The 14,359-nt window shown below is 41.1% G+C and overlaps 1 protein-coding gene across 2 annotated transcripts in view; it reads right to left on the bottom strand.

The window, feature by feature from the left end:
• Window positions 1–3,905: 3,905 nt before the first annotated feature.
• Window positions 3,906–14,359, bottom strand: part of LOC134215300 (facilitated trehalose transporter Tret1-2 homolog) — a 43,444-nt gene continuing 32,990 nt past the window's right edge. For both annotated transcript variants that reach the window (XM_062694520.1, XM_062694519.1), the window contains exons 2-3: window positions 5,601–5,696; window positions 3,906–5,543 (exon numbers count right to left, since the gene is read on the bottom strand). In XM_062694520.1, coding sequence (XP_062550504.1) covers window positions 4,152–5,543; window positions 5,601–5,684 — 1,476 coding nt within the window. In that variant the 5' untranslated portion in view covers window positions 5,685–5,696 and the 3' untranslated portion in view covers window positions 3,906–4,151. The remainder of the gene's footprint in view (window positions 5,544–5,600; window positions 5,697–14,359) is intronic.

Here is a 14,359-nt window from a genome sequence, read left to right as displayed (position 1 = left end):
TTTTGTCATTTGCTTAGTATTATAAACCGAAGTCAAACGATCGAAATGGTGAGCGCATTACGTATTTACAAAGCAAATTTACTCTATTTTGTGATTCACAATTGAATGGAATCTGTGTCAAAAGGTCGAAGGTCAAAAGGTCAGAAGGTCGAAGGCCAAAAGGTCGAAAGGACAAAATGTCGAGAAGGACAAAAGGTCGAAAGGACAAAAGGCCGAAAGGACAAAAGGTCGAAAGGACAAAAGGTCGAAAGGACAAAAGGTTGAAAGGACAGAAGGTCGAAAGGACAAAAGGTCGAAAGGACAAAAGGTCGAAAGGACAAAAGGACGAAAGGACAAAAGGTCGAAAGGACAAAAGGTCGAAAGGACAAAAGGTCGAAAGGACAAAAGGTCGAAAGGACAAAAGGTCGAAAGGACAAAAGGTCGAAAGGACAAAAGGCTGAAAGGAAAAAAGGGCGAAAGGACAAAAAGCCGAAAGGATAAAAATTCGAAAGGATTAAAGGTCGAAAGGACAAAAGGTTGAAAGAGCAAAAGGTCTAAAAGATAAAACGTCGAAAGGATAAAAGGTCTAAAGGACAAAATGTCGAAGGTCAAAAGGTCGAAAGTCAAAAAATTGAAAGAACAAAAGGTCGAAATAACAAAGAGTCAAAGGAAAAGAGGGTCAAAAAAATAACAGAAGGTTGAATGAAAAACAGGTCAAAAAATCAATTTAGAAATCTGAACAATTAAAAATTTAAAAAAAAATCTTTTTCCCGTCTGAAGGTGGTCTTAGGCGTTAGAGGGTTACTAGCCGACTAATAGCCGAAAAAAAACACAAACGTTTACAAATCACGTAAGGGAGCATCCATAAATTACGTAACGCTTAGAAGGGGAGGGGGTTGAGCAAATCCATACAAAAATTTTAGATGTTTCTTACAAAAAGTGAGATATAGGGGGAGGGGGGTTAAAATGCCCAATTTTTGCGTTGCGTAATTAATGGATCTTCCCTAACGCAAATTTTGGCAATTCGATACCCCTCCCAACTTGACAGCGTAACATAACGGTTTCTTATAATAAAAATAAATGTATTACACCCAGGTTTTTTTTAAGCGGTTGGTATTTATTAATTTCTTGATTAACCCGAACTTTCACAGCTTTTTAAATACCACCTGAATTTTCTTGACATTTTGTGATTTTTGTCGTGGGATTAACTTATCGTTTCATTGACGCTGATGGTATTAAACGACTAAAACCAAACCGTGAAAAAAAACCTGTGTGTATATTCGTTTATAGCTACTTAAAAACATTCATTTCATTTATTTAGTTAACATCTAAAGAGATAACACTGAATCAACAATTTGACGCCACAATGCACGGTTCGAGGCCGCATCTCTCCATCCTCGGATACGCCCCACGCTCGCCAAGTCGTTTTGCACCTGGTCTGCCCATCTCGCTCGCTGCGCTCCACGCCGTCTCGTACCTGCCGGATCGGAAGCGAACTTAAAAACATATTTTGTAAACAAAAACGTATTATCCTTTGAGCACATGAGAAGAAAATTACTGTCATTAGAAGATGGTATGTTAAGCTGAATATTTTGAATCATTTTGATGAAAATGAGTGAACAACTATTTTCTACATTTACAATTAAAGTTAATAAAGCCTAGCAATACTTTGATAAAAATATTGATTTGACAATACACCTCTGAAGAATACCTATGTTTTAACATAAGGAAAATTCTAGAATGAAATGTTCTCAAGTGCTTATGGTATTTCATATGCGGTTTAAAAATGCAAAACTCGAAAGAAAAGGTTATGATTAAAAGAAAGAAAAGAATCAACAATGAAAATAAGGTTAAACACAAATAAATATTAATGTGCGAAACTCGAAAGACAAGCCTTTGATTAAAAGAAGGAAAAATTTAACAATTAAATATAATCAGGTGAAACACAAATAAATATAAATATGCGAATCTCGAAAGAACGGCCTATGACTAAAAGAAGGAAAAATTCAACAATGAAATATTATCAGGTAAAACATAAATGTGCAAAAGAATGGTTGATTAACACTCGACGTTTTGCCTAATTTTTTCGACCTTCGATCTTTTGACCTTAAAGTTTTTGATCTTCGACTTTTTGGCCTTCGACTTTTTGTCCAACAACCGCAATTTAGTGATGAACTTCTCATCGTTGAAAAAATCACGTTAATAAAGAATTAAAAAACAACCGCAATTTCTATCTTTTGTTCTTTCGACCTTTTGTCTTTCGACCTTTTTACTTTTTACTTGTCCTTTGACCTTTTTACTTTCGACATTTTGTCTTTCGACGTTTTTATTTTCGACCTTTTGTCCTCCAACCTTTTTCGACCGTTTGACCCTTCGACCTTTTGACCTTTCGAACTTTTGTCCTTTCGACCTTTTGACCTTCGACCGTTTGACCTTCGACATTTTGCCCCGATTTTTTGTTTCGACCTTTTGACCTTTCATCCTTTCGACCTTCGACCTTTTGGCTCAGATTTTTTGTTTCGACCTTTTGACCCTTCGACTTTTTGACCCTTCGACCTTTTGTCCTTTCGACCTTCGACCTTTTGACCTTTTGTCCTTTCGGATTTTTGTCCTTTCGACCTTTTGATCCTTCGACCTTTTGACTCAGATTTTTTGTTTCGACCTTTTGACCCTTCGACCTTTTGTCCTTTCGAACTTTTGATCCTCCGACCTTTTGACCCTTCGACCTTTTGTCCTTTCGAGCTTTTGTCATTTCGACCATTTGTCCTTTCGACCTTTTGACCCTTCGACTTTTTGACTCAAATTTGTTTCGACCTTTTGTCCCTTCGACCTTTTGACCCTTCGACCTTTTGTCCTTTCGACCTTTTGTCCTTTCGACCTTTTGACCCTTCGACTTTTTGACTCAGATTTTTTTTCGACCTTTTATCCCTTCGACCTTTTGACCCTTCGACCTTTTGTCCTTCGACCTTTTGTCCTTCGACCTTTTGTCCTTTCGACCTTTTGACCCTTCGACTTTTTGACTTAGATTTTTTCCGAACTTTTGTCCCTTCGACCTTTTGACCCTTCCCTTTTGACAAAAACACTTCCTTTTCCAGCCATGGCTCAATTCGACTCGCTTTTTTTGGCAGCTTGCTGTGAGTTCAAAAATTAATGTTGATTTCTCGCTTAACTTTTCAAAAGGACCTAAGTAACATTTTTTTCATGAATTAATTTGAGTACTGCAAACAAAAGCTTTCATGTTGTTCTGTTGATTGCGCTATTCAAATTAATTCATGAAAAAAATGTTACTTAGGTCCTTTTGAAAAGTTAAGCGAGATTTTATTGTTTAAATTTTCGCGAAAAATAAAGGCAAATTCATCAGAAGGTTATATCATTCAGCAGCAAATTTATTCAACATTAAGATACCTAACTCACAATAAGTAATTGTGATAACAGGAAGTTATACTTGTCATAGGACGAGTTTGTACAATCCCATTGAATTCCATATCTGACAGATTTGACCTCAACAGTAAGGCCGTCTTCAGTGTCTAGTACTTGACTCGACTTACGAGTACGATACACTGAAGACGGCCTTACTGTTGAGGTCGCAATACGTATCTGTCAAGATACAATTAAGTGGTGGAATTCAATGGGATTGTACAAACTCGTCTTATGACCAGTGAAGACATTCCACTAAAAAGCTCAAAATAATTTTCTTAACAAGAAGTTATATTTTATTCATTTCTTGAAAATGGTGAAACTGATCATTGGTAGCCCGATGATCAATGTTCCCCTGGATTACGGCAATTGAAAAAAAATGGTAATCAACTCGATAAAGTGTGAATATGATGACGTAAACTTATTCTATCTTTTGCCTCAAGCGTTTATTTTTTTCTGTCCTATTAACATAGAAAGGAAATTTTCGGATAATGAAATTGTTTAATAGGTTTGATTGGAAGACATAAAAGTAAATTTTATTGATAAGAATTTTGTGTTTTTATACAACTAGAAAATGCATCTAATACATGCCAACAAAATGTGTATATACAGTCGAACAACGTAACAATGTAAAATAAAACTATGTGGCACATGTTAGTCAACCTAACAAATCTACATGGAACTTACCTAATAATTTCGGCGACTCGTTCCATCAGAACTGACTAAAATCTAAAATATTGCTGCCTACCTTCGTATCACGCCTTATTTTGAACAATTGAAGTTTTCTCGGTAGGCCGCCAACCAGATTTGAACGCATCTTCAATCTCCGACAATGTTCGATTTTTCGTTTCCGGAAGAATCATGTACAGTACCAATGTACCAATTAGCGAAATTATTCCGTAGATCATGAACGTCCCGTTTGTACCAACCGCAGAGAACAACGAAGGGCCAGTTTTTATCACAACAAAGAAGCATACAAAATTGAACGACGATGTCAACCCCGTTCCAATGCCTCTTGTGGCAATGGGGAAAACCTCACCACTCATACACCATGGTAGCGGGAATAGTCCAATACCGATGAATATTATGTAACTGATTAGGAATATTAACGACATCCATGAGAGATTCTGGTATACAGGAATACTGGTTTGGAAGTACAAGAAAATGGACAAACCAATCAAACTTACAGTAGTTCCGGCGCCACTGAGCATGGCCAACGGTCTCCGACCAAAAATTTTCAAAAGTGCACATGCGAGCAAAGAAGTTATCACCCTAACTAAGTCGACGATAAGCATAGCCAAATACTCATTTATATTACTACCGATGGTGGTCTTCATGAGAGCAATCGAATAAAATGCAACAATGTTGACGCCAGAAAACTGCATTGTAAAAAAGAAGACCAGCAGTATTATGAGGGGTAGAATAAATTCTCTTTTCATCAAATTCTCCTTCAAACTAGCATTTTGATCCTTAGAACCTCCTGCAGTACACGATCCGCTATATTTCATCACCATATCATCAAATTCCTTCAATGCTTCCGCATCATGTCCTCTCAGCCATCGGAAGGCCTCTTCAGCTTCGCGGCCATGTCCCTTGGAGAGCAACCAGGATGGACTTTCGGGGCAAAAGACTACCAACACATAACTAGCAACCATGAATAAAGAACAATACAACGCTGCCATCTTCCAGTGGAAAAATGTTCCAAACAAGTGCGATAGAAATATACCAAACGATACCGCAAACGTTACACCCGCCAGCAGTATCCCGCGATATCTTGGATGGCTCGTCTCAGCAATGTACACAGAGGCTGGTGGCCCAACGAGTCCACAACTGAGCCCGGTAATAAATCTTCCCAGTAATATCATATTGTAAGTCAGTGCCACTGATAACACGCAGAATCCTACGGCAAATGTAATACTGAGAACAAGATGCGTGACTTTGCGCCCGAATTTCTCCATCAGAAACCCTCCCAATATGCATCCCGCCGCCATCGGAAGTGGTGCCATGGAAGCAATCCATGACGATTGGTCACTCGTTATCTGGATGGTACTCTCCGGCTTCTGTAACTGTGGCAGCAAAATCGCCGAAAATCCGTTGGTCATCCCGGCTGCCGCACTCGCAATGATCGGCCCCGTTGCTGCAATAACCTGAAAAGGAGGCATCGTCATTATCAGTAATTGCCAAAAAAAAGCACGTGATGTTACCTGTCTCGTCAACGGGGAGAATCGTTTAGATTCCACATTGCTCTCGATGAACGATTTGTCCTGAATCGGCTTTTGAATGACCATTTTGGCCTGAATCTGTAAAAACAAAACAAACAGTTCGGTGTATTGACCTGAATACAAGTAGAGCCCCAGTGACCTAATTTGATAGGGGATTTGTGCAGTTCAGCTGACCACACAGAGGATGCGTAGCTGACACAAATTCGATGATGCTTCGCAAAACATCTCAGCAGAAGTAGAATATAAACATGCAAACGATTGATAACGAGTTCAACAGCACCAGCGCAAATAATGTAACAGTGCGGGCGATGGATTATAAACCGCACGGAAGATAGTTAGGGGAGATGCGGTCAATATGCGTCCCCTAAGCTAATCTCTTAATTTAATGATGATTTCATCCGAAATAGTGTAATTACGAAGTGTTCATCAATAATCTTGCATATCAGTCATTATATGGTCCAATCATTTTCAAGAAAAACCAACAATATTACAAGAAAACGATTTTATTCCAAAATACTGCATTTTCATTTAAAATGGACGACGCTGAGCAATATGCGCCACCCAAAAATAATAATCAAAATATTCCAATATTTTTCACTGATATAGTCACACTATTTTGCAAAAGATAAGTGCCAGTCTTATACTTTAAGGTAGTCAATATTTTAGATTAATAAAAAAGAGGAGAAAATGTATTTGTATGTGAAGAAAAAGCATTGTTAACGTAAACACCGAAATTGCATCGGAAAGAGCCAAAAAAACATTTTATTTTTACAAATTTAAACACAGAGTTTTTGACAAAGTTTTTTTTGAGTATCGGCTTGCAAATGTTTTTTGGCTTCAGCCGCTCACGGTTTTGAGACAAAATTTGGGTTAATAAACAAGAAAACGTGGTGGCGCATTTTACCCAACCGGCGCATTTCATACGTATCTCCCCTAGTAGGTACTGCTACGTAACGAGACTGTCTGGACGTTCTTGATAGTAAATTTAAAGCTTGATATACCTAGTTACGAGTCCTTATCTACCAATGGGATGACTAGCATCTCCATGCAAACAATTATAATATAATAAAGTTCATACGTGTAGCAGACAAAGATACTGAAATAGCACTTTATTCAGGTATGGATATTTGATTTTTTAGGACTACCTCAACTTCCACAAATTTTCTGTTATAACATATTTATTGTTTAATTTTTTGAGGACTTTTCCCTGCAGCTAACTCCATGCCTAAATAATAATGATAATCATGGTCGACTGAAACCTGACTGAAACGAATCACGTGAGACTTTTTTTAGTTCCGGATCATGAATACCTTGTTTTACGGCTCGTGTGTGAATGATAAAACGGCCTACTTCGTCATATCATGAAATACGAACTCTAATGACGATTATAGCAATCAAATTTATTGCATAAATTTCATTATATTACTCATTTGGGTGCTATAATGGAAAACCAACAACGAAACAGCACTTACATGACTACATTTTACTAAATTATCCAAGGTATGTGTTCGAATAGTCGTGTAAATAGCGAAATAGTTTAATGGACATTATTTCAAAAAAATTGTTCAGTGGGTTCAGTTAGGTATCGCCTCATGGTCTGTCGTGATGTGCAATGCAATATTTTCTGCACCAACTTGATTCTTCAGCAGGGACGACCATGTGAAGTAAATCAAATTGTAAAGCTCGATATTTTTCACCCCTCGTAGTATTTATTCAACTCTGCCTTGTTGGATAAACGTACAACTCGTACGTACTAAAAATCATCTTCTTGCAACTACTTGCACAGGCTACAATTTATGCACTCTATTTGACGAGCCAGAAATTATCTGTCGAACGATATGTCTTGTCTATGTTTCTCAAGTAGAAATCCGAATTGTGAAAATTGTGAAAAATAAGTTACCCGTGGTACATTAAGCATATATTTTGACCTTCCATGATTTGATTCTCTGAAATTTAAATATATTTCTTTAAAATTTTCGGACCCTATTACTGCGTTTTCTGGTTCCTGGCAGCATGTATTCTGTTTACGAGCATCCTGAAATTATTTTCCAAAGGACAGCTTCATCGTGATTATTGCGTGCTTTTATTTGAAACAATCGAAAATAATCTAAACAGGGTTATATTCTGACATTCTGGCACAGACCCCATTCCATTTTATAATGTCCCAAAATCTGTATCAAACTTAGTAGATGGAGAGATCTCAAAATGCATTCATCTTCTATCTATATAAATAAGAAGTGGTCTGTGTTCGTATCTGCTTAACTCGAAAAAGGTTGGATGGATTTTCTCCATTCCTTCAGCAAATGTGTTCGTTTCCGACCGGTTTTATATGATATTTCTTCATGCAAAAATCTTAATATTTATTTATTCAGACTAAGGCCGAAGTGGCCTGTGCGGTATATAAGAGTCTGCTCCATTCTCGGCTCGGTCCATGGCTACACGTCGCCAACCACGCAGTCTACGGAGGGTCCGCAAGTCATCTTCAGCCTGATCGATCCACCTTTCCCGCTGCGCACCTCGCCTTCTTGTACCCGTCGGATCGTTGTCGAGAACCATTCTCATCGGGTTATTGTCCGACATTCTGGCTACGTGCCCGGCCCACCGCAGTCGTCCGATTTTCGCGGTGTGAACGATGGATGGTTCTCCCAACAGCTGATGCAACTCGTGGTTCATTCGCCTCCTCCACGTACCGTCCGCCATCTGCACTCCACCATAGATGGTACGCAGCACTTTCCTTTCGAAAACTCCGAGTGCGCGTTGGTCCTCCACGAGCATCGTCCAGGTCTCGTGTCCGTAGAGGACTACCGGTCTAATGAGCGTTTTGTAGATTGTCAGTTTGGTACGACGGCGAACTCTATTCGATCGGAGCGTCTTGCGGAGTCCAAAGTATGTACGATTTCCAGCCACTATACGTCTCCGAATTTCTCTGCTGGTATCATTTTCGGCAGTCACCAGTGAGCCCAAGTACACAAATTCTTCTACCACCTCGATTTCGTCACCACCGATGCCAACTCGCGGTGGGCGGCTCACATTGTCTTCTCTTGAACCTCTTCCTATCATGTACTTCGTCTTCGACGTGTTGATGACTAGTCCGATCCGCTTGGCTTCCCTCTTCAGTCTGATGTAGGCTCCTCCATCTTCTCAAAGTTACGTGCCATAATATCTATGTCGTCGGCGAAGCCAAATAGCTGGACGGACTTATTGAAAATTGTACCACTCGTGTTAATCCCTGCTCTTCGAATTACCTCTTCCAAAGCGATGCAAAAATCTTAGGATGAGAAAATCGTGAAAATCTGAAATTAAGATTCGTATGGATATTTCCCTTGACTGTTCACAACGCGCATTTTTGCCTACTTTGCAGGATAACGTCTGCCGGCTCGACTAGTCAAAAACGTCAACAGTTAATTTAGTTTAGTAAATATGATCGCGTAACAATCACACTAGAAAAAAAAATTATAACCGGTAAATAAAATAAAAACCCAGATTAATCCACCTAGCGGTGATGATGCCTTTCTCGCTCATTAGAAAATGTATCGAGAAAGGTTCTAGGGGAAAAGACGGCTTAGGCAGGTTTTGTTCTATTATTGTCAGGGGGGTTTTTGACAACCAAATTTTATGAAAATTGGCCACAATATTCTTTGATATGCAAAGAATGTTTAGACCAAATTTGAGCATTGACAATAATAGAACAAAACCTGCCAAAGCCGTCATTCCCCCTCTATAATAAATCATTAAAAGCAACAGACGATGAAAACCATTAATTGTTATCAGTATTATTTCTGAGTATAAAATTCTGTACAAAAAAAAATGTGGCAAAATTGGATCGTGAAGAAATCATATCAAAACTGTTATATGATCGAGAGTAGACGAAGTCAGGGATAGACAAAATTTGCAAAACATGTTGAAAATCGGTATCTTGTGCATATTCATTTATGGTCAAAGTTGTCGTTTAGCATAATATCAAATTATAAATCTCGTAATCTCGTAAACTGACTATGAGGATAATTATTACATTCGTTACCATTTAGAAAACAAAGAATGTTTAAACATATGTAGACAAACAAACGTATACATTTTTGACAAACTACATCCCATTTAAATCATTATAAGGGTCTTCTTAACCATCATCGGATAATAGTAAAAGAGAAGAAAATTTGATTACCTTTTCCTTAAAACAACAAATGCTAAGAAAATTATTTTGAGCTTTTTAGTGGAATGTCTTCACTTGTTATGCTAGTTGCTGATGAAATTTTTCCGTTTAACGATAATTTGAACTACGGACAATCTAGCTCAAATCCTATTCACGGTTGCGTATGAGAAGCCAGTGGTAGATAGTAATGGGTAACGCCGGAAACTAGACAGCTTGATACTTTGGATTGCTCTGATTAAAGCAGAACTCGGCATTTTCTAACTCACATACTAATTTGTTTTTAGAAAGTTGATTATGAATTAGTCCTGCAAAGGGTTTTGTAATCCCACCATCCGGGCTAGCGATTTTTGAATTCTTTAAATTTGCGGTGACTGGCTGTTGGAATAATATTTCAAGGCTTTAGTTATGTCCACGAAAATCGAATTGAAAGATTTATGAAAAAGAATAAATTTTCAATCTGTATTTATCGATGTCACTTGATATTCTTTCTAAGACTTTCCTAAATACGAATTCACATTTTTTAATATTCCTGGTAAAATACGTGACAATAGAATAGAACTGCTATCGACTACTGCCTATTTAGATCGCTATTTGATCGTACTCATAAAATGAGTTAGTTTTAAATACCTAATACTCTGGCTTTTATGGTCATTTTCAATACAAAACATTGAGACTGCATCGTCAAATGCAAATTGTTGCGATAAATCGGTTAAAGACAAATGCCCGTAAAATGTGTGAGTTTTTGAAACGCAGTTTGCATATAAAAAATGTATTTTGGCCATAACTTCTGCGCCCATAGTCCGATATGGCACTTTTCTGATACAACTTGTTGAGAGTAGATAGGTTAAGACTAAGAGTCCTAAAGATTTTTTCAATGTATTTTACGAATAAAATGTGTCTCCGGGCCTCCTAAAGAAAATTTGTTTTCTGTTAAAAAAAAAAGTATAATGGCCAAAAATTCTGAAACCAGCCCGATCAGCCCTGCATAAAAACTGTATCTTGACCATAGCTTCTGATATTATCAGCCCAGTTTTCAATAGACAGCAATGGGACATGCATCCCCATCGAATGCAACTTGTAGTTAGCAAATTGGTTAAGGATAAGTGGCAAAAAAGTAATCAAGACTTTTGAACATGCTTTTTTTTATAAAAAAAACATATTTTGGCCATAACTTCCAATCCGACCAATTTTCAATAGGAAACAACTAGACAAGATCCGAATGCAACTTGTTGCGAGTAAATCAGCAAAAGATAATGAAAAATGAAAATGACTTTTTTTACTCGTTTTTGTCTAAAGAAAACGTATTTTGGTCATATTTTTTGAGCCCATAATCCAATCTAGCCATTCTTCAGTAGGAAACAATGGGACAGGATTCCCAGTCAAATACAATCTGTTGCGAGTTTTTGCGCATATACAACTTACATACACATACATACATACAAACACACACATACACAGTGCAGCCTGGGCACTGTTTTCCTTCTAACATCAGTGAGTGGGTGCGACCAACGGGACCATCGTCCCTAACCCCTAATCCCAAGGCGTCAAGCGACCCGTGCCGAGGGGATGCATGGCCATGAAATAATGAGCAAGGCCTTTAACGGAGCCTGTGGGGTAACTGGGCACCCTCCACAGTAATTGTCTCTTACCGCGTCATGCTGGGCTCTGGCGTGGTGGACCTCTTTTCCCGAGCAACTCGTGGGACCAAAATGGAAAACCAAGTCAATTCTTCAATTAGTGGTAGTAGTGTAGGCGACAACCCCTTCACAAGAGGTGGGTTGTTCAGGTCTCCGCCTAGGAGGCCAGAAGCAATAGTCGGCAGCTCGGTGCGCAGCGCCAGCGTGGGTCACTTAACCTTTCTCTCGGCTAAAAAAACGCCGGTAGAGGTTATTGACGGCCCATGGCTTGTGGAGGCGATGAACCACAAACGCGATGGGCTTTCGGCCTTCGAAGTGGCGACGGAACAGCTGGACGCCATCATCGACTTTGCGTCATCGAAGCATAATATCAGTAAGGACCTCAAGAGGAGCTTGCAGAAACTTCGAAAGTCGATGTTGGACGCCAAGCTTGAGAGGGTGGTCGGGACGGCCAAGTCTAAACCCTTGAAATCCGTGGAGTCGAGGTCTACCCAGACTGAGGCCCAAGGATTCGCGGACTCGGGCAAGATCGAATCGACCGAAAGCATGCCAGCGAAGACGGTGGTGCCAAAGTCTACCCAGACTGAGGCTCAAGTATACGCGGACGGTGGTAAGGGGTTACGGCAGGCTGAGAGCTCTCAGCCGCACCAGACCAGGGAAATAGAGGAGTATGACGCCTCCTGGACCCTGGTCAAGAGCAAGAGGAAACCGAAGACGTCAAGGGCCGAATCGAAGGCCCAGGCGAATGAGGGTAGCAAGAAGTCTAGGGTAGGCGCCAATCGCTCCAGGGGCGATGCCCTAGTCATTACGGCGGACGAGGCTAAGTACTCGGATGTTTTGAAGGCGATGAGGAGTGACGTCAAGCTCGGTGAACTCGGCGCCGACGTACGTCAAATAAGACGTACCCGGATGGGCGAAATGATGCTCGAGCTGAAGCGGGGCGTTTCGCAAAAGGGCGCCGCCTTCAAGAAGTTGGAGGAGGAAGTCCTAGGCGAGACGGTCAAGGTGAGGGCACTCACGACGGAGGTGAATCTGAGGGTTAAAGACCTGGACGAGATCACCGAAGTCGAAAAGCTCGTCGCGGCACTGCGGTGACAGTGTGAAGTGGAGACGCCCACCGCAGCCGTTCGGCTACGGAAAGGTCCGGCAGGGACGCAGGTAGCATTGGTTCGGCTATCTGCAGCGGACGCCTCCAAGGTAGTCAAGTTAGGGAGCGTCAAGGTGGGATAGTCGGTGTGCCCTGTGGGCAGATACGAGCAACCCGAAGTATACTTCAAGTGCCTGGAACCGGGGCACAAGCAATGGGACTGCAAAGGCCCTGACAGAAGCAATCTCTGCCGACGCTGCGGATTGGAGGGACATAAGGCACAATGCTGCACAAACCCTCCCAATTGTTTGATCGGTTCCAGCAAAGCTGTGAACAGTAAACACCCCATGGGGGGTTCGATGTGCCCGGCGTTTAAGCGTGCTGCAAAATCACAGTGAAGGTAACGCAGCTGACTTGCTCGGCCTCGCCCGAGTGTTTGGTGTGCTCAGGTTTAGAGGAAACTGCGGAACACGTGTTATTCGTGTGCCCACGTTTTCGCGGAATGCGTGACCACATGCTTGCCACATGTGGTCTGGACACTACCCCGGACAACTTAATTCGGAGGATGAGTAAAGATGAAGTTGACTGGAACGCCGTTTTATCGGCTATCGCCCAAATCGTCTCGGAGCTACACAGAAGGTGGCGTGTGGACTCAAGGATGGCTAGTTCAGGCGCAAATAAGAGATGGTCCAAGAGTTCGGAGTCGGCTTCATGGGTCATACCGGTGGTCATGCCCTGTGGTCGAACTCGATCCTTTTATCGAACAAGTGGCCGCGCGAAGAACAACATGGTATCGTCGCTTTCGCGGCGTCGGTCAACCGGGCGGGTTCCAAGCCCGAGGACGGAAAAGGGGCCTCTTCAAGGCTGGGGCAGGCGAAGGCACCGCGCCGGCAAGTCCCTCTGTGTGTTGGCGAATATACCCTGTCGCAGAGAGGTCAATTTAGGGTGCACGCGGCATCATCATTCTTGATACCAGTCGTGCAGAGGGAAGCAGGCGCAAAGTCGACCCTTCCCACCTTCCGAGGACATAGGGCGTGGTAAGGCCACCTGGAAAGCCGGCAATGCGCTGGCACGATACCATGGTGTTCTTCTAAAAAAGCGAGTCACGATGTTCGGTGCTGCAAGGACACGCAGCTAACCTCGAGGGTGCGTTGTGCACTGCCCCCCCTTTGAAGCATTACTTTCTGGTTGTACCGAAGGGACTATGGGCTTGGCGGCAATGGAAACGATTTAGCGGGTCGGGGATGTAGTCCTACCTCCCTCGTTTGCTGTTGGAGGTGGTCCCTAACCCTGCACTTCCTGGACAACCCAGGATGTATGTTGAGCAGATTCCCCCTCCATTGCTTAGGAAGAAAAAAAACACATAAACACACAGACATCACCTCAATTCGTCAAGCTAAGTCTATTGGTATATAACACTATGGGTCTCCGAGCGTCCTATAAAAAGTTTGGTTTTGGTGCGAACATATAGCCTTTACGTATACTTAGTACATATACGAGAAAGACAAAAAACCTTTTTAAGTGATTTATTTATGAAACACGTAACAAAATAATGCATCGTTGCATTCAGATTCGCTCAACGTAGGCAAGATATGGTAGATGAGAATAATGACGCCGATCACACTTTTTCCACACCTATGTGAGCTTCCAACTGACCTTTCCAAAATCGAATATAATCGGCACGTTTTCATTAATGAGTTTTTATTACCCCAAGTACAACCAAATTAAGTGTATCTAAAGCAGACCGCATCGTGCTTTCGTGCTGTGCGGTTCTTTCTCTCTTTGCGGAAGGAAGTTTTTAATACTACCCGAAGCTATTTTAATTTCAACGGTGCTTCTTAGTGCTATTTGTACCCACTGATCCCGT

This window comes from Armigeres subalbatus, chromosome 2, assembly GCF_024139115.2.
Source record: "Armigeres subalbatus isolate Guangzhou_Male chromosome 2, GZ_Asu_2, whole genome shotgun sequence".
Classification (NCBI taxonomy): domain Eukaryota; kingdom Metazoa; phylum Arthropoda; class Insecta; order Diptera; family Culicidae; genus Armigeres; species Armigeres subalbatus.
This window is presented reverse-complemented; position numbering and strand designations above follow the sequence as displayed.